Source organism: Hyperoodon ampullatus, assembly GCF_949752795.1.
Source record: "Hyperoodon ampullatus genome assembly, chromosome: 16".
Lineage (NCBI taxonomy): Eukaryota > Metazoa > Chordata > Mammalia > Artiodactyla > Ziphiidae > Hyperoodon > Hyperoodon ampullatus.
The window spans coordinates 61,979,221-61,999,728 of record NC_136929.1 but is presented as its reverse complement, the minus strand read 5'-3'; the positions used below and the strand labels follow the sequence as shown (position 1 = coordinate 61,999,728).

Sequence of the window (20,508 nt, the reverse complement as noted above, 5' to 3'; positions counted from 1 at the left end):
GGGACTGAAACCAGGTGAATGTCTCACTGAATTTCTATGAGCAAAGGAAAATATTACAGGGCAAATTCTGAAATCACTCCACTCTTCAGAGAATCTGGATGACAATACAATATACAACAGACATGAAAGAAAGATAAGCACCAAGTACCACTAATACCTCCTTCATTATCCCTGTTTCCCAAGTCTGACACCTTGAAGCAGGACCAAGGAGTATGTCATGGGCACTGACCAGTCAGGACCCAGGCTGGCTGTAGACAGGAGCAATGATGTAAACTGGACCAAAACGAGCTTGGCCTGGGAGTTATTTTCACCAATTACCCTTTCCCTCCACTCAATTTCTCCTACACATTTAGTCATCAGATTCTCACCATCCTTCTTGAACCCATGCCCCTGCCAGTGTATTTCCAACTAAATGACATTTGTCCTTGACAGTGGACTAAACATCTCTCACTACCTAGCCTCTGCTGGAGTCTCTCCTTTCCCAAGAAACTGTTCCCTTTCCCCAATCTCCAACACTTTTCAAACCTAACTTTCTGGGCAAGGTTGAATAGTCTGCATTCGTACGATCACCCAGGCAGAATAGATCTTTCCTTTGCTGAAGTTCAAGAGACACTATAAACTCTTTTATGATATTGATCAGAATCTGCATTAAATTAGAGCTATCGCTGATCAGATTATTTTATCCTTCCCTATAGATTTTAAGTTGAAAGGAATGGAATTTCTGTTGTCTTAAAACAGTATCTCCCATAGGTCCAACATTTTTCCCATTATACCACGTATGAAAGTTAATAAATATTTTAAAATAAAGGAATAATCACTTCTTGTTTTTTTAAAAAAGAAATATGTCAAGATTTTAATTGTACTAATATTATAAACACTCCTGCCTCAGGTTCTTTGCACTGGCTGTGCCTCTCTTTTAACACTGTTTTCCCAGGGACCTCCCTGGTGATCCAGTGGTTAAGAATCCATCTTGCAATGCAGGGGATGCCAGTTTAATCCCTGGTAGGGGAACTAAGATCCCACATGCCACAGGGCAACTAAGCCCATGCGCTGCAACTACTGAGCCCGAGCGCCACAACTAGAGAGCCCGCATGCCACAACTACAGAGCCCACGTGTTCTGGAGCCCACGTGCCACAACTAGAGAGAAGCCCATGCACTGCAACGAAGAGTCCATGCCACAACAAAAGATCTTGCATGCCACAACTAAGACCCGATGCAGCCAAAAATAAATAAATAAATAAATTAAAAAAGTATACAGAAGACAGGGGCTTCCCTGGTGGCGCAGTGGTTGAGAGTCCGCTTGCCGATGCAGGGGACACGGGTTCGTGCCCCGGTCCAGGAAGACCCCACAAATCAATGTTTTACTTCCTAAGTCAATAGGAAAGCAGGGTGATGTGTTGCTTTTTAATGTTAACTGTCTCTAACCATGGTCTCTGTGCTAAAATGTTAAAGTATCTTTTTCTGGATTGAAATTCACAAATTTTCAGCCCTGAACATTATTCAAACCAATAAATATGCAGATACCAAGTAGTGAGCAAAAGTAGAAAGCAAACATTACGTATAGTTAACAGTGCTGTACAATATATAGGAGAGTTAAGAGAGTTGAGTCTCATTACCAAGGAAAAAAATATTTTCTTTTTTCTTTCTTTTCTTTTTGTTGTATCTATATGAGATGATGGAGGTTAGCTGAACCTATTGCGGTAACTGTTTCACAGTATATGTAAATCAAACCATCACGTTGTATGCCTTAAACTTAGGGAGTGACGTATGTCAATTATTTCTCAATAAGACTGGAAAAAATTACATATAAAATCAGTTTTACTAGCCCAAAATGGTGCTCACAAGAAACAAACTGGTTCAAAAATTATGAGTTTTTAAATATTATCTTTAAACTGAGGTGGCAAATAATTGCATGAAAAATAATACTCTTTAATTTCAGATATAATTATTAACCTTACCAAGAAGTAAATTCAAGTTCATCTTTTCTTGAAATGAACAGAATTTCTGTTATAAAAATAATGATTACCAGTTTTTGAGGCCTTTATATAAATTACCTCATGTAATCCTCACAACGACCCCACGAGGAACGTATTATTATGCCCAATCTACAGTGCATAAATTGAGGTTTCTGTGAAGTTAACCAACTCATCCATCATTATTCAGCTAAAAGATGGTCGGGCTGGAATTCAGATGCGGTTCTCTCTGGGAGCCAAGTTCATGCCTCAGCCACCAGGAGGTCTACCCTTGCTATATGAAGGCAGTGTGTTAACAATGATTTTTCCCACGAACTCTGAGTAAGCTCTACCTGATTAAGGGAGGGAAAAGAATTAAAACACCGGCTTCCTCCATATCAGAGAGCTGGTGGCAAATGAGGACTTCTGTAAGGATGACTAGAAAACAAGAATGCAAGTGAAAGGAGAAAGAGCTTCTGGATGAAAACATGGAGGAAACCGGTCTGGTTTTTATTCATCTGGAAACTATTGCTGAGCTTCCAATTCATGCAAGCTCTGGACTGGGTACTGGAAACAGCCACGTACAGAACGTGGCTCCTGCGTTCAAGCTGCTTGGGCTAACAGAGGTCAAGAAAACAAGGGAATCAGCACTGACTAAATCTGTCCTATATACCAGGTACTTTTAGGAACTATATATGTTATTTAATACACAATCATATAGATGAAACCTACATGTGAACTAATAATTATCACGTAAATTCTGAAGTAGAAATTTGAACTAAATGATAGAGAACTCTTAAAAAGAGCCTTTGGCGCAGTGGTTAAGAATCCGCCTGCCAATGCAAGGGACACGGGTTCGAGCCCTGGTCCGGGAAGATCCCACATGCCGCGGAGCAACTGAGCCCGTGCGCCACAACTACTGAGTCTGCGCTCTAGAAACCACGAGCCACAACTACTGAGCCCGCGTGCTACAACTACTGAAGCCCGTGTGCCTAGAGCCCGTGCTCCGAAACAAGAGAAGCCACCGCAATGAGAAGGGTGTGCACCGCAACGAAGAGTAGCCCCCGCTCGCCTCAACTAGAGAAAGCCCGTACACAGCAATGAAGACCCAACACCACCAAAAATAAATAAGTTCATTAATTTTTAAAAAAACTTAAAAAAAAAAAAAAAAAAAGAGCCTTTGGCGACTTCCCTGACAGTCCAGTGGTAAGACTTCCCGCTTCCACTGCAGGGGCCGTGGGTTTGATCCCTGGTTGGGGAACTAAGATTCTGCACGCTGCACGGAGTGACCAAACAAAACCAATTGAGGATGTGTGCGTGTGTGTTATAAGTTTAAAAAAAAAAGAAGAAGAGCCTTTGAACCCCATACCCTGGAGGTAGGGCGACCTTCTCAGAAGAATGTGTTTGGGGCTTTAGGCTACTTCTTAAAGGTGGGAGAGGAGTTTCTCAGGGCAGGAGGTCAGTAAGGGATAACACCTCTTTTTTAGCAAGGGGACCCCACGTACAAGGGCAAGCAATAAGCCTGATATTTGGGTAGGAGAGTTGTGGTATATAGGGCTGACAAAGTGGGCAGGAATCAAGGAATTTGGACTTTATCCTTCTGGAAGTTATGGAGAGTTTATACCCAGAGGAGTGGCCTAATTACACTAGAATTTTGGATACCTGATGGCAGAGTAGCCGGGGGCTGAGACAAGAGACAGGAGGACCAGTCTGGAGTATATTGCAACGGTCCAAGCAAATGCTGCGGCAGACAGAAACCTGCAAAGTCCTCGTGGAAGGAGACAAAAGGGGAGAGTCTGGAAGCAGCTCTGAGATAGTCAGGCCAGGGCAGTATTGCTGTGAGGTTTGGGGGAAAATTTGGACCTACTCTAACTCCTGTTTCTGGTTGGGTCTACTTGGTGATGCCATTTACTGAAGGAATAAGGAGAAAGAGCATATATTGGGGAAAAGAGAATTATTTCTCGTTAGAATATGCTAAATCAGAGGTGTGCTGGAGACTCCCAGGTAGGAGGAATGCCAAGTAAGCAGCTGGAGTCTGAGTTCAGGTCCAGGAGGACAGCATGGGCCAGAGCCTTGCAAGCTGTAGGTGTAGGATAATTACAGGAGGAGATCACCGACAAAGAGCAGGCAGCACAAGGTAGAACCCTGGGGAGCATCAGCATCTAAGGCTCTGCCAGAGAAGGAAGAGCTGGTGGGAAAGCCTGGAGAGAGCTCAGGGTTCACAGCACCCCACTAATTAACCAGCCACCACTCACCAAACTGCAGGTACCCTTCTAGGTCCTTTCTTTCCCATCCACGACAGATGAGCTTCGGGAGGAAGAACCTGCTCTATTGTTTTGACTGCACTCCAATAGAGCAAACCAGCTGGACCTGAGCAATTGCAGTCAATAGAAAAGCTGTGCTGTTTGTTCTACGTGGGAATATAGTTAGCAGTCTTTTTGCAACTGTGTAAATTGCTTCAGTGAGCGTATGGTCTAATACTGATGTTTTCTTCCTACACCAAATGAGTATTTATAAAAATGTAACATTTGCTGGTAACTGAGAGCAGAGTCATCCTCCCTCTCTAAGGAGGCGAAACTGGAGATGAGTAGATTGTGGCACCTACCAAATTCAAGATGTGGTGCTGGAGAAGCGGTAAATATATGGGGAGGGGCATCCACTTTGGAAACAAAAACCCCTCTGGGTTACCACCGCCCTGAGTCAGCAGCATCCAACCACAGTGAAACTAAGAAACACAAGCCCGGCAGTGAACACCGGCACTGCACCCCAGGAACCAGGGCGTACCTAATGCTACTCCCCTCTCTGCTACCATAAGCTTCTAGCCGGCAAGGGGGTAGCCTGCTTCCAAGACTATCAGATTAAAGAGTAGGTGTAGTCACACCAGGTGGTGGCAATCCAGCAACCGTAGGGGCTATAAAAGAATAACTGCTTCCTTCACACATGTTGGCTGTAGTGAGTTCTCAAGCTTTATTGCAAAGGAATAAATGTCAGATGGTTCTTTTAATTTCTTTTTTAAAAATTTTGTCTTAACATCTTTATTGGAGTATAACTGCTTTATAATGGTGTGTTAGTTTCTGCTGTACAACAAAGTGAATCAGCTATACATATACATACATCCCCATATCCCCTCCCTCTTGCATCTCCCTCCCACCCTCCCTATCCCACCCCTCTAGGTGGTCACAAAGCTCCGAGCTGATCTCCCTGTGCTATGCGGCTGCTTCCCACTAGCTATCTATTTTACGTTTGGTAGTGTATATATGTCCATGCCTCTCTCTCACTTCGTCCCAGCTTACCCTTCCCCCTCCCCGTGTCCTCAAGTCCATTCTCTACGTCTGCATCTTTATTCCTGTCCTGTCCCTAGGTCCTTCGGAACCATTTTCTTTTTAGATGCCATACATATGTGTTAGCATACGGTATTTGTTTTTCTCTTTCTGACTTCACTCTGTAGGACAGTCTCCAGGTCCATCCACCTCACTACAAATGCTGCGGTCAAGGTACTCTGGGAGGAATGCCTTAAAGGTAATTGACATGGAAATGCCACCTCAGCCCCTCTGGGCTCTGAACCTTGCCATCTAAACGACAGTGACATGAGAACCGTGGTCGGGCTCTATAGTCTGTATAAGAGATTAACTCAAAATAAAAACTAGCAAAGTATGTGTGCACACAGAGAATATTATTCTCACACATCTAGATGGAAATGGTTAATAAAAGATTTGTGATACAAGACTGATCCCTAGTGTTGAAAGAATACTTGCAGGACCATAGATAGCTCTCTGGACATTTTGGCCTATAAAATTCAGATTCCCAAATGAACAGAAAGTGGTAGAGCTCTCAATGGCTGGTAACTCACTGGGGTTAGTCAGTCCACTAGAGGAAGGGTGACTCTTGTGATGAAAAATGTGCTACATTCTCTGCAATCTTTAGGGTCCTCTCAAAGCTCAACCTTTTCCTGAGGGTGATGAATGATAATAACTTGGATAATAAACTTTTTTTGCAGAAAAAAATAGTATGTGATAGCCCATGTTTTACAAATCAGTGGTAGATTACTGTAATGATGCAGCAAAGATGGAAGATGGAACCAGAAATAAGTTGAAGCCTCCTAAGGAGTGTTCCATCACTAAGACATTTCCTCCCCTGGTAACTGGCCTGCTAAAGCCACATGACAGAGATTTTAACCAAAGCTTCCTAGTTCCTGCCAACTGAAGATGCTGCTGCCCCTGGTGACAATGATGTTGATAAGAAGCTAATGTTGATGGGGCACTTGATGCATACCGGCCCTGTCCTAAGAGCTTTACGTGTATGTCATACAATCCTCATCACAACCCTGTAAAATGGATACAATTATTATCCCTATTTTACAGTAAGGAAACTGGGGCACAGAGAGTAAAGCAACTAGCCCAGGGTGACACAACTTGTGGGTACACAACTGCGATTTGACTCCAGCAGTCTGATTTCAGACTTAACCTCTTACATAGTGTCTTAACCTCTCTATATTGTCAACCTGATAGACTCTATCTACTCATTCACTCACTCATTAATTCATTCTATAAATATATGCAGAGCGCTTCTAACTCATGGGCGCTGTATTGGATGCTAGGAATGTAAGAGAGTCAAGCGGACATAGCTGCCGCCTTGAAGAGCTTATGCCGGATACATGCAATAATCAAATAATCGCATGAAAGACATAAAATACAAACCATGACAACTGCTACAGAGGAGGGGCACTCAATGCTATGAACACTTATAATCTGGGGACACGAACTGCTGGAAGATCAGGGAAGACGTCCCCAAGGAAAGGAAAAGTAAATGGAGATCTGGAGGATGAGAGTTAAGTAGGCGAAGAGAAAGGAAGCACACTCCAGGCAGAGGCCCTGGGAACGGAGGGAACAAGGTGGGCATAAGGAACTGAGAGTGGCAGCTAAGTCTGAAACTCAGGGAGGAAGGGCACTGCGGAAAGCGCGGCTGTGGAGGACAGGGCCAGACTCAGTAGGGTCACATAGGCCATGGGAAGAATTCTGGCCTGTGTGCTAGGAGCAAAGGGAAGCCTGAGAGAGGTCTGGCAGAGGATATGTCAAGATAAAATGTGTATTTTGAAAAGATCCTTCTATAGCCCCAATATAGAAAACAGAGTGGAAGAGGCAGCGCAGATGTGGGATGACCAGTGGCGGGGGGGGCGTCCAAGGAGACGATGGAGCAGGATAATGACGATGGTGGAGGTGGTGATGGTGACGATGACGATGATGATGATGAAGAGAGAGGGGAGCTGAGAGGTATTTAGGGGTAAAAATCCATAAATAATGTACTGGACAGAGTCAAGGGAAAAGGAGGAAAGTAACTCCAAAGAGCCCTGGCTCGTGCCACAGGATGGTCAGTGGTTACAGTCACTTAAACAGGGGACACTGAGAAAGACCAGGTGAGGAAAAGACCAGAGGAGGAAAAGGAGTCTGATTTTAGACCTGATGAATTTGAGGTTCTTCTGAGACATTCAACAGAAAATATTAAGAAGGAAGTTGGAATTTCAGAGAAAAGGTCTGGACAAAGCTTAAAAGTTGAGAGTTACGATCACATGGGCAGCAAATGCAGCCATGACACTGGCGAGGCTGCCCAAAGAGAGGAGAGGTGGGGGCCTAGGAGGGCAAATGTTGAGAAACTCCAACACTGAACCAAAGCTGGTCCGAGGACATCCTGTGATGGAAACAGAGACAAAACAGCCAAGGAACAGGAGGAAAGCCAGCAGAGTACTGTGACGTGGATAGACATGAAGAGAGTATTTCAGGAAGAAACAGCAGAGCTAAGTGCTGCTGGGAGGTCAAACATGATGAGGACCTAAACATGTCAGTTGTACAGATGCATGTGGAGAGCTTTTATAATCACAGCCAGAGCTGTTTGGACAGATTGATGGGACTGGAGGCCAGATGGCAGTGGTTTCAGTAAAGAGGGGAAGGAGGAAATGTAGACAGCAACTACAGACAAGTCTTTGGAGGGCTTCCCTGGTGGCACAGTGGTTGAGAGTCCGCCTGCCGATGCAGGGGATACGGGTTCGTGCCCTGGTCCGGGAATATCCCACATGCCGCGGAGCGGCTGGGCCCGTGAGCCATGGCCGCTGATTCTGCGCGTCCGGAGCCTGTGCTCCGCAACGGGAGAGGTCACAACAGTGGGAGGCCCGCGTATCGCAAAAAAAAAAAAAAAAAAAAAAAAAAGGGCAATCTGGGTGTTCCTACCAGTATTCATGCTACAGAATTGGTCTAAAAGGGGGATCAAGAAGTTCTTCAAAAATCCATATCTGTAATGGAGGTGCCACAAAATAATTTGTGGCCAAAGAAAGCTCTTGGCATATGCATTCAGTACTACTTGACCAAGTTTTTAGATAACATTCAGGTACTGAACAAAAGACAACAGGGCTACCTATACAATGACACAATTGGAAGAGACAGGCTTGTCCTTGAGAGGTTCTAAGAAGGTTGGTGACCCACACAAATGCTGAAGGGACAACTCCCATGATCACAGTGTTTTCTTTGACAAAACCACCTTCAATGAATTATATTGTATGAATAAACATAAGCAACTGGCATGTCAGCACTCAGGGACTCTTGTTTTGCTAAGCAGAAAGATATATATATATATATATATATATATATATATATATATATATATAGGTATTTAATATTGATATATAAATATTTATACATATTTAAGTTTACTATAACTTATTAGCACAAGCTCAGAAGAGAATGGCCACCTAACAGTCTATAAAAGGAACTCCCCACACTAGAAAGCCCAGGACCATAGAGTGATGAAATGACTCAGAAATGATGGTCTTTTGTGGTAGAAACCATGGGAGAATGAGAAAATGATAAGCTAGTGTAAGTACTGAGATTATATAAGAGTTTAAAAGGAAGCCCTACAGATTCCAGGTCCACATTTCTCTGAACACAGGACCTCTTGAAACTGTCTTCAAATCTAGCCTCTGTTGACTTCATGATTAGGATACTTTTCATGTATGGTACCACATTAGAAATCCTGGAAGGCAGGGAAATTCCAGAAGCAACATCAATTCTTCTCTAAGTACAAAACCTGAAATGTGCCATGATGGTTGACAAACAGGAGCCAGTCGGCTATAGCACTGTTGTCTCCGAGCCAATCAAGGTGAAGGTTTTAAGAGGACTTTCCCTCCAGCAGGAGTGGCCCGACTGTACAGTCAGCTTGGGTACAGCTGAAGTGCTTTATTCATAAGTTACTTCTCTTCACTGCAGAACGTGACCTCACCATTTGGGTTCAGTCCCTGTAGGCTCATTACAACCCACAGCAATAAACAACTCATCCAAAACACCTTGTTACATTAAAGGCTCAAATTCTTTAAAAAAAATTTTTTTTAGCCATGGCCAGATGCACGGAATAACACAAGCTTCCAATTCATTAGTGGCCATCCTAGGGCAATTCCTTGCGACTGGGTTGTCCTAGTTGTGTGAAGCAATCAGCCTGGTGTGATAAGAAAATCTGTCCAGTGATCAAGGAAGTCCTAGTTCTGCCACCACTGTCTGGACACGTGACCTACCTAATCTATATCACTTAATCTAGGGGAAGGTGGCATTAGATAGAAGAATTAAGGTCCCTTTCAATTTTAATCTTTTCCTATCTCCCCCTCTTTTAATATCTTTAGGTACCTCTTCCCAAAGGCATCATTTTACACATTCACAGAATGGTTTCCTAATCAATTGGTAGGACTCTGTTAGGGAAATTCTGTAGATACAATATTATTACCAGTTGTACTGAGTTGAACAGTGTCCTCCCAAAATTCATGTCCACATGGAACCTCAGAATATGACTTTATTTGGAACTAAGGTCTCTGCAGATGTAGTTAGTTAAAATGAGATCATACTGGATTAGGGTGAGCCCTTCATCCAGTGATTTATAAAAAGGCCATGTGAAGACAAAGAGACACAGAGAGGAAGCCAATGTGAAGATGTGGGCAGGGACCACAGTGACACATCTACAAGGAAAGGAACTCCAAGGATTTCCATCAGTCCCACAAACGTTCGGGAACACATAACGTTTCTACTTAGGTTTTTTAGTTGCTTTCTTCACGTATCTATGTTATTAATTTCAGGAAGCAGTGTATGGACATCAAATTCTTCTACACGCCCAAACCGGTCCTTTAAACACACGAAGCACTCTGTAAATGCACACAATAACACTCAACTGTTGAGAGTAATTTTATCCTGCTGGTTAAGTGCCCAGCTTTGGTGATGATGGGAACTGAAATGCCTTCTCTCCTTCCTTCAACAGATCTTTTACAAAACATCTATAGTGGTCCAGGACACAGCACTGAAGCATACATGGTCTCTGCCTTCATGCAGTTGACAGTCTAGTGAAGGAGACAGACCCATAAACAAATGGGGCAACAGGAAGGATGGAAAGCCTTTAACAGAGGCAGGAGTGGCTCCTGGCCAGCAGCATGGGGTGAGAAGAAAGCCCAGGCTTCAAGGCACACAGAGTCCCTAGCTTTGCTGAGAGGTGCTTCCTGGCTAAGTGAGCTGGAGAAGCTCGTGAACTCTCTAGGCCTTAGTCTCCTTATCCGAAAAATGTGAGTAATACCACCTACATCATAGAATTAGTGTGAAGCTGGAATGAGGGGATGTATGTAAAGCAGAGTGCCTGGTACATAGTAGATACTCAATAAAGGTTTATTCTCTTTCCTCTTTCATTCCCTTGAATAAACTATGAACTCTAAGAATATAATAACCACAAGAACTACCAAAACAGTAACAACAAAGCCATACATGGTCAATATCATTTATTTTTATACAATAACCTCTATCCTGAGTGCTAACCATTATACACAGCAATTATTTCCTCTCATCTCAATCAAACTTCCCATAACACATGTATGAGATTAATCTACAAAGAACAGAGATTTTATCGTTTTGGGGCCTTGTTCGAAAAATCTTCAGTGACTATGCATTTATCTTGGCAAGATTTTAATAAAAATTTTGGCACCCTAAGAGTTGTGATGAAGAAGAAAAAATATATTTATAAAGATGAGCATCATTTTTTTTTCCCCATGCCATTCATTTTGCCTGAAATACCTTTCCTTCCTGTCCTTAGCTAATCAAATCCTAGCTCACATCCAGTCTCCATGGAGCTGCCCCAGACCATTCTCTCCTACTCTTATCTGACCTCACTGCCTTGCCAACATCACACTCACTGGGGTGCTGCTACTTTTGCTGTTATTTTTTTTTACTGTGCGTTAGGTATTTCATAACTTCATTTTTCATTTTGCCCCAACTGAATAAGTTCTTTGAGACCAGGATGAGCATATTCTTCTTCACACAGCTGATATTTATATATTTGTTGGTTGGCTAGAATATATGACTCACTATGACAGAAAAATCTAAAGTCCTGCTTCAGTATGAATAGCAGTTAGCACAGTCTGACTTCTGTCAACACTGAAACAGAAGGCATTTCTGAAAACTCAAACTCAGGATGAATTAAATTATTGGCATACCTTCTTCCCCTATGGAAGTTAATTCCATTGTGAAAAACATTTTGAATAGCAAAAGAACTGTATCAATAAACTATTTCAGAATTTAAGCAGGTACTTATTACAACCAGCTATATTAATAATCATAGTGTTTATACTTTAGTCAACAACTTATTTAACAAATTATTCACTGAGTCCCTAATATGCACAAGGTACCACACTAAGATCCACTGAGAGAGGAGATGAATAAAAGACTGGCCAGTTCCTTAATACTCAACAATTTAATGGAGGAGACAGACTTGAAAACCTTTTACAAAACAGGTTAAATAAGCAATGTGATATAACTAAACTATTGAGTACTGTGTGTGATTAATTTTAATTTTACTTGGGAGGTCTCAGGACCCACCTGTCGAAAGGAAGGAAGGAAGGAAAAGAGAGAGAGAGAGAGAATGAAAAGATAACATGTGAACAAGACCTTGAGAGATAATCGGGACTGTAGACCAAGATGGCAGAAGTGGGTTCTGGGCTACACGATCAGAAAGAACAAAAGTTCTAGACATGAAAATATACCACCTTCCTTTTTGCTTCTCTCAGTAGGTGATCTAACTTGCTACTTCATGAGAAAAATAAAAGGTCATTCCTCCCTTACATCTCAATACTGTCTCTTTCTTTCCCTATCTTAAAAATGGAAAGTCTCCCCATTCTTTCCCAAAGCTAAATTCTTGAAATCGTTCTGGACTCTCTTGCTGCTCATCTACTATCATATCTTTTTTTTTTTTTTTTTTGGCGGTACACGGGCTTCTCACTGTTGTGGCCTCTCCCGTTGCGGAGCACAGGCTCCGGACGCGCAGGCTCAGCGGCCATGGCTCACGGGCCCAGCCGCTCCACGACATGTGGGATCTTCCCGGACCGGCGCACGAACCTGTGTCCCCTGCATCGGCAGGCGGACTCTCAACCACTGCGCCACCAGGGAAGCCCTACTATCATATCTTGTTCTAGCACTCACCCTCTCTCTCTCTGCTTCCTTTTGTGGCCAAACTTCTGAAAGAATGGTCTGCATTTGTTATCTCTACTTCATCTTTAATACAGTACTCAGTTACACAAGGTTAACTGCTTCTTAAATCTCTTTTATTCAGTAAAATAAAGTGAAATAAGGATTTACTTTCCAATTTCCTCCTTTCTGTGTTTCAAAATAAGTTAACCAATAGTATTTCTTCCAAAATGTATTTGCTATATTCAAGGAACAGAAAACTTATAGTCTCTGGGAAGGATTTCTCACATCCAGAAGGTAAACTATTAAACAGCTGAGACTCTGTATAAGCATTTTCAGTAAAGAACCAGCTATTTTTGTAGTGATCAATGAGAATTCTGAACCTTAAACACCCTGTTCTTTCACTGTATCATTCCCTAACACAGAGCTCTTTACAATTCTTCAGATGAGAATAGGTACGTTATACAACTCATCTTCTTCAGCAACGTAGAAGAAATACTTTTAAGGAAATTATTTCATACAAGCCAGGTCCTTAATCTTTTTTAGAAGACCGGGTAAGGTAAGATTTGGTATCTCAACACTGAGCTGACACACCTAGAGAATCGTTTTAGTCCGGTTCCTGATTTAAGTTCTGATTCTCTGGCAGTTTCATTTACTAAAGGAATAATGGCTAAGACAGCCTCTCTTCTTATTTACAATAAATAGCCAGAACTCTCCATAACTTAGTTCACGCTCAACTTGCCTTCAAAGCCAAATTTATCGGTACCCACTAACCGCTTATATTGATTTCAAAAATACAAAGAATCACCTATATGCTATACACACATAAGCCGTTTCACGGACAGTGAGTGTTACACATACTATTGTACGAACTGCTGGGCAATAAATGGATCTCAGCTCATTTATTCAGATTTTCCTTTACGGTGAAACTTCAATTCACTGAACAATCCAGTTATCTCCCCATATCTTTTAAAAACAAGTTTATCGTACATACACCCCACTTATTAAAAATGGCTCTCCTTAAAGAAGACAAAGGTCTGTATCATGATCTTCTCTTCCGTCCTCCTAAGGCACAGGTTTTACAGGTCTACAATGCATTAGATCTTATAAGACTTCCATAAATATTTGTCAATGGACTGATTTATATGTAACAATATTGTTAAAAATTTCCATAAAGATCACCAAACCAGTGTTTTGACTAAAGATCAAATAGCAAATGTCAGGCCCACCTCTTCAGACCCCTCAGGGGGGTTGGGTAAAGACTAGAAATGGAGACCCACATTCCATGTGCCTAAATACGTAAAAGTTATAAATCAAGCTAAACTATTAAATACGGTCTCTTCCTCCAACCTTGACAAATATACCTTCAACCACCTGGCGGCACAGGTACAAAGGTAGAATTTTTAGGCCTCTTGCAGTTCCACACCATAGTGCGGTGACACGGGAGGGCCAGCCCACATCCCCTTTCCCATTCCCAGCTCTGTCGACACCTTGAGGGGCCTTGCCCACACGTGCGGACACCTACTCACCTCAAACCATTGCCCCTGGGGCACCTTCAGGCTAAGGGTACATTTATGAGTTTTATCCTCCTCTGGATGGACCCAGGGAAAAGGCCCACGCAGGCCCTAGAAGCAGGCCCTAAGCTGTCTGGGAGCAGGAAATTCCAGAGTCAGGTACCCAGAGCATGGAGCTGGGCGGAGTGAGGGCTTCGGCTGGGCACATGCCTCTGGCCCCTCAGATCCCTCATCCTGTGGGGAGGTGTGGTCAGGAGGGTCCTCTCATTCCTAGGTCCCAAAGCAGGGTCTCTAAAGGCAATACTGGACAATATACCAAAATGGAGAATTTACCAGATCAGCTGTCTTACTAGTTAATATATTAGTTGAAAATTAATATGCAAAAATATGATTAAGTAGTAAAAACCTGAAATTCCAGTCTCTGATCACTTCAGTTCCTTCAAGATCTAGAACCAAAGGGTCTACTATTTATCTGGATCTACCCGACAGACTAAATCTAGATTCTCTGCTTTCTTAACAAATTTGTACAAATTGACAGAATTCTATTCACCTGCTAGAGGGTGTTAAGAAGACAGCAAAGAGCAGAAAGAGGAAGGAGGACAACATCAAGTATCAAAGACGAGATCAGACACGCAGGTCCAAGAGAGCCATTTCCCTCGTGTTCTGTCACTTGCGTGGGGAATCGTGTGACACCACGATTAACCATCTGATCAAAGTCACTAGTATCACAGCTTGCTCTTGCCAACCCGCAGATCATGTAGTTCACACCGTGGCGTGGTAATGCCCCTACTATTCTAGCCGCTGTGAACGTGTAAGTCAAGCTGAATCTCGTCAGCATTTAAGCTGAGACTGATGATAGCTCTCCCTGCACCTCACCAGAATTTGCTGCACTGCAATTTCCACTTAACTTAGCAAGAAATTAATTTGTTAATTTGAAAAAAAAACTAATAAATAATTCTCATCACGATACACATATACATACTCCACAGGAAGGGAAGTATTTCAACTGAAAATCTTATTTATGTGTACTTACTGAGATTGTACCATTGTCTAGACCTATGGACAGTCTTCTTGTTTCCGGGTTAAAAGACATGCATGAACATGGAGCTGAAAGAAATGAACATGTTGATGAAATTAACAAAACGATGATTCTCATGGATTCAGGAGTGACTAGCTCAAAGTGTACGATTATTTTTTTCCCACAATTTCCTGACAAACAGTTCATTTAACTCCCACTCACCAAAAAATAAAAAAAGTAATTTTACAACTAACCCCTAGTTTCTCAGTTATCCTTTTAATGAATATAACAAATAAGATATTCTTAAACTGGACAAGTTCCAAGGGGCGTGGTCTCGGCTGTTCTGTCAGTATCAAGTCTAAATTTGCTTTGACTAGATTAACAATATTTTGTGCTGCATAAGCCTTCTGTCACCAATCTATCTCTTCCAAGCAAACCCTATCTTTAATGGAAATAACCAATTTTTTCTGAACTAAGGAAATGAAAGAAAGCTCTTATTACCCCCTTGTCCCCTCCCGCCAAGTACAGAAATCTATTTTTTTATTCAGAACTGATTTGGGGCATGTGGACTAACAGAAGTCTTTTCCTCTCAGTACTCAAGGCATATGCTGGAGGCTGCCAATTGGAAAAAGACGGAGGCTTTGTCTCAATCTAAAAGAGAACCAACTCGACACAGGGTCAGGCTCCAGAGGAAAGAAATCAGGTGAGTCAGTTCACCCAGTCCTGGACAGGGTCTCCCAGTTCTTCAGGACTGACTTCCTGAGTACCACCAAGCCTGAGTAAACGAAACGTGCTTGGAAGCCACGAGGGGCCAAGTCAGCTTCCCGTTCCCAGCTTTCTCTGTCTATGCTTGTTCATCAGAATGGGGGCCTTTCGACAACTTATTCTATACTGAAATAGTGTTCTAAAGGCCTCAACATAACTTTTAAATTTCTCCCCGCATCTTCACGGTAGCGCTGTAGGTCATGATAACTACCCATCATCAAAATCATAATCGGCATCAAATGTTTTTATTCTTACTTTTCAGTTATGATTAGATGTCTTACCCAAGGTCACACAGGAAAAAAAAGCTGGAGGAGGTTCAAAGACATAATTCAAACACACAGTCCTATATTCAAATACACAACTTAGGTTATCTTTAAACTATAAAAGAACTTCAAGTTCTACTAACAGAGCCACTTGATAAACACATCACTTGGTAACATTTTTTTGATTCTCTATAAAGGCCGCTGAACAACCATAACTACAAAATCTTCTAAACTGCATAAAGTACTTACTTTTTTCTAATTTTCAAACATGATATATTTAGAAAATAGAAATATGTAAAAAATAGTCACCCCCCCCCCCCCGCAAACTCCACCAGTACAGCAGAATATCTTCTTCTGGTTTAGCCACAAATTTAAATTAGATTCCCAAAAGAACACTGCTGGAAAAAAAGCAATCAAACAATATTTAACGCACTGCCCTAAGAAAGCCAGTCTTACTTGCCTTTGGCCTATAAACTATGTTGGCAAAATCTCTACACAGATGCTAAGACACCAGGTTTCATAAGCCCATAACATGTGTGCAGGATTAAAATTTAATGATTTCATGGGAAACTATCATGTTAGCAGAAAAAAGCAAAAGAAAAATATACACTGATTACGGTACTTCATAAAGTACATACACACATAAAAATATACCTGGAAAAACTAAACACAGTTCTTGTGTTTGAGATTATTCCTATAACATTGTCTTCACTTATTATTTTGCTACTCCTGTTAAAAATTTTAAATATCTAACAATTTATTAAGATATAAGCATGAGTGTATGAAGCAAAACTTGACTGCAGCCCAAATGGCTACGCATAGTTGAGAAAAATCTTATCACTTAGCTGCCTGCCTGGCCATATAAAAGTATTTGCTATATGATTTACTCCAAAGTTCCTATCTGGTTATATAATAATTAGAAAACCCACTGATCTTTGAATGTGATTTAAAAGACTTTTTTACAGTACTGCACAGGCTACCCTTAAATCATCATTGCTGTTTTTTTATTCCTTATTTTTCCCCCATTTACTAAATTTCTTGTTATTCTTCAACAAAAATTTAGAATGCTTACTATGTTCAAGACATGTGATGCAATGATATATAAGGTATTATAGCTGCCATCAGGAATTTATAGATTGTGGCACCAACTATATATAGGACCTATAATATAAAACTTGTCCCCAATGCCACTCCTTAGTCCACATCACTTTATACTGATAGTAAGAAACGCCACCAGAATTCAAAAGGAAAGACTTTTCCTATAAAGGACCACAAACAAAAGAAGTTTTAACAGAAATTCTGTTGTTGCAGAACCCATATGCTGGAACCCAGATGGTTATAGACAGGGGATTGCCAGAGACAGAGAGCATTACCTCCCAGGTGTCCCCAAAGGTACAAACATGCCTTCAAAGAGGCATTATGGTAAAACACCAAGCAACCCTGTGTGTGTATGTGTATGTGTGTGTGTAAAGACTTTTGGTAGGTGAGTCTTATGATGGTCCTCAAACCCTTTCCCAGCTGTGACACTCCCATAGGAAGAGGCCTTGCGTTGGTTACCCAAAGGCCCTGCAAGGCCAAGGAGGAAAGAAATGAATTGAAAGAAATATTAATGCCCACATTTGTTGTTATAGTAAATGTCTTTCTTTTGGGGTGTTGGGGGGAGTAGATAAATTGACACAGAGATCCTTCTAACTTCAACTCACCAGAAATTAATGAAAAAAGCAACCTCTGAAAGACCAGTGCTATGGCCCATACAAAATAAGCGCCTATCCATCCATGCAAGAAAATATCGAAGGGCAAAACTGTCTGGCAAAGCATAATAAGACACAGTAAAATAAAGGTAATTATGACCAAATGGTAAAGGGAATCCTTTGGAAGGAAGAATAAGGTAGGAAACAAACAAAATATGATTTAAACACAATATTTATAGCCAGGTTGCAAAGATGTGATGTTTCCCAAAGAAGAATTCAGCTTTAAATGCTATGACGCTAATAATTTGTTAGTTGAAGAAGAAATAATTGGGTCTCTCTGATGGCTAAAAGTTCAGGTCAGAGATGAACTTGGCTGAGAGGCTGTTCTATCCTCCCACCTTAAAACTGCGTTCTCCGCAAGCCGAGCACAGTGGCCAACCAGGACTACAAAATTACAATGCAGCTCCCCTCTACGGACTCCTCTATCAAAAGTGCATCCCCGGGCTTCCCTGGTGGCGCAGTGGTTGAGAGTCCGCCTGCCGATGCAGGGGACGCGGGTTCGTGCCCCGGTCCGGGAGGATCCCGCATGCCGAGCAGCGGCTGGGCCCGTGGGCCATGGCCGCTGGGCCTGCGCGTCCGGAGCCTGTGCTCCGCAACAGGAGAGGCCACAACAGTGAGAGGCCCGCGTACCGCAAAAAAAAACAAAACAAACAAAAAAAAACTGCATCCCCAAACTCTAGATGAAATACATTTCATCTAGAAATGAGGGAAGAATTCTCATTTTCCAAGCCATCTGATCGAGATTTGCCATCTCCATTCTGTCTCAGACTGATGACAGTCAAAAGACATGTACTTGGCAAAATTTTAGGAAGCAAGATCATCACAAGCACAAATACGATAGGAAAGAAATTTGTAGGGGTCTGTGAGTAATGGGAAATAATATTCTCTTATACTAGTGTCAGGACTTTAGACCTTGATGGCCTGTCAAAATCTTATCTTTAAAATTAAACACTTTCATAATACTGAGTGTTTCTTAAAAATGAAATATTTCTAGTTTAAGGCAGGTTTTCAGCTTAAAATTTAGGGAAGGTGAAAATAAAGAGAAACACCAGTCTGGGTGATTATATTAATGACTATATAATTTGAAGGGGGAAAAGCTCAGGATATGAGCCCTAGGCAAAAATGAGCTCCTGAAACCAACATCAACTTCAACAGAGCAATAACTAAGTGGATTAGAGAGAAACTGCCTACTTGTATTTCTAACACTTTTATCCCACGGGCAATCTAAGAAAAAATACTGCTCTTGCTTTCTTAAAAAATGTAAATTGAGAGGAAGCATTCTCAAAATACTTCTATTTGGGGGAAAGTTTCCCAATTTCTATTATTTATACCTATAATTCTTTCATTTTATGACTAATTTATTTCCTGTCCTTTGCTGATCGGTTGAACTTTACTCAAATAAACACAAGTTCTGTTGAAGGTTGAACTGTGGATTTCAATCACTCTGACAGCTTTACAATGCCAAAGGCACTATTTGGCAGGAAACACTAATCTTCATGGGATGTGCTGGTGGGAACTTTAAATAAGCAACAGTACTTCTGTGAATAAAACTTCAGGTGTCAAAGGCATCCTGGTGAAGTTAAAAGTCAGGATCCTATGATAAGAGGGCCTTGAATAGAGAGGCTTAGAAAGAGCACCCCATCACCACAAAGCAAAGATTTAATTCGTGGACACTATTCCATTCAACTGTGTGTCACAAGATAATATTAGGTTGACAATATTCAGCCCATTTTTTACTTTATTAAGAACACTTATATTTAGGACTTCAATTGACTAGCATTAAAAAGGGTTTTTTTGTTTAAATCAAGTATTTTATGCACTCAGCTGAAATTAACCCATTGTTTTCTTTTAATTTAGTCTGAGTAACATCAGCAAAATTACAGTGAATTGGCAGTGGTCCCTTTTTCTCCCAGAGAGGTTTTAAGTTACAGTAAAGTGATCTAACTACAGTAAGCTTTAAATTACTCTGTCGGATGAAAATCAAGTAAGAGTATGCTAAATAAATGCTATAATTATTCAGATGAATTCATATCTGTTATCTTCAGTTTGGATAATTTATGTTTTCCTTCACTTTTGTTAAATATCAAAGTTCCATGGGCATCTTTTCTTCTTGGTAAACAGAGAATTAAAAGACCAGATTATACTATTAATTTTGGAAATGTCAATAGTAAAAACAAGTTATTTTCTACACATGGTTCTATAATACAACCTATACCAAAAAGAAACCAACAAAGGAGCAGTATACTTCACAGCTGGGAACCAAGAAGTTATCTGAAATAAGATATAAATTAAACAACAGGATGAGCATTTCCCGATTACACACATAACCCCCACTGCCAAAAAACTCCCTCAACTGAGTTAAAGATATTGTCTAAAAGTCACCCAAACAATCACTATCTTATAAAAACAGAAATACCAAATTCATCATTTTAAATACCTTTCAATCACTAATCTTCCCACATGAATTTCCCCCCAAACTCCAATAAACCCAGCAGAAGGGGTGGGACAGCACACTACAGCACACATTGTCCTAAATCCTTGGACCTCACCAACGGGAAAATTAACATTTGTGATTTACACACAAAATAACTCATTTCCATCCCAAATATAAACATATCAATATGAACATGTTAATCATTTTAATTTTCTAAATTCTCAATTTCAAGTTGCTCTAAGACTACAGTTCCAACAAATGGGAAAAGAAAACCAACCCAGCCACAACCTCACAAATTAGACAATCTTTTCTAATCCCTCTGGGTTAAGGTCAGCAAT

General features: G+C 41.2%; 1 protein-coding gene across 1 annotated transcript in view; it reads right to left on the bottom strand.

Moving 5' to 3' along the window:
• WDFY2 (WD repeat and FYVE domain containing 2) overlaps nucleotides 1–20,508 on the bottom strand; it is a gene marked incomplete at its 5' end in the record, with an annotated part of 168,081 nt that overhangs the window by 71,106 nt on the left and 76,467 nt on the right. The window contains one exon of the mRNA XM_079721758.1: nucleotides 14,973–15,046. Coding sequence (XP_079577884.1) covers nucleotides 14,973–15,046 — 74 coding nt within the window. The remainder of the gene's footprint in view (nucleotides 1–14,972; nucleotides 15,047–20,508) is intronic.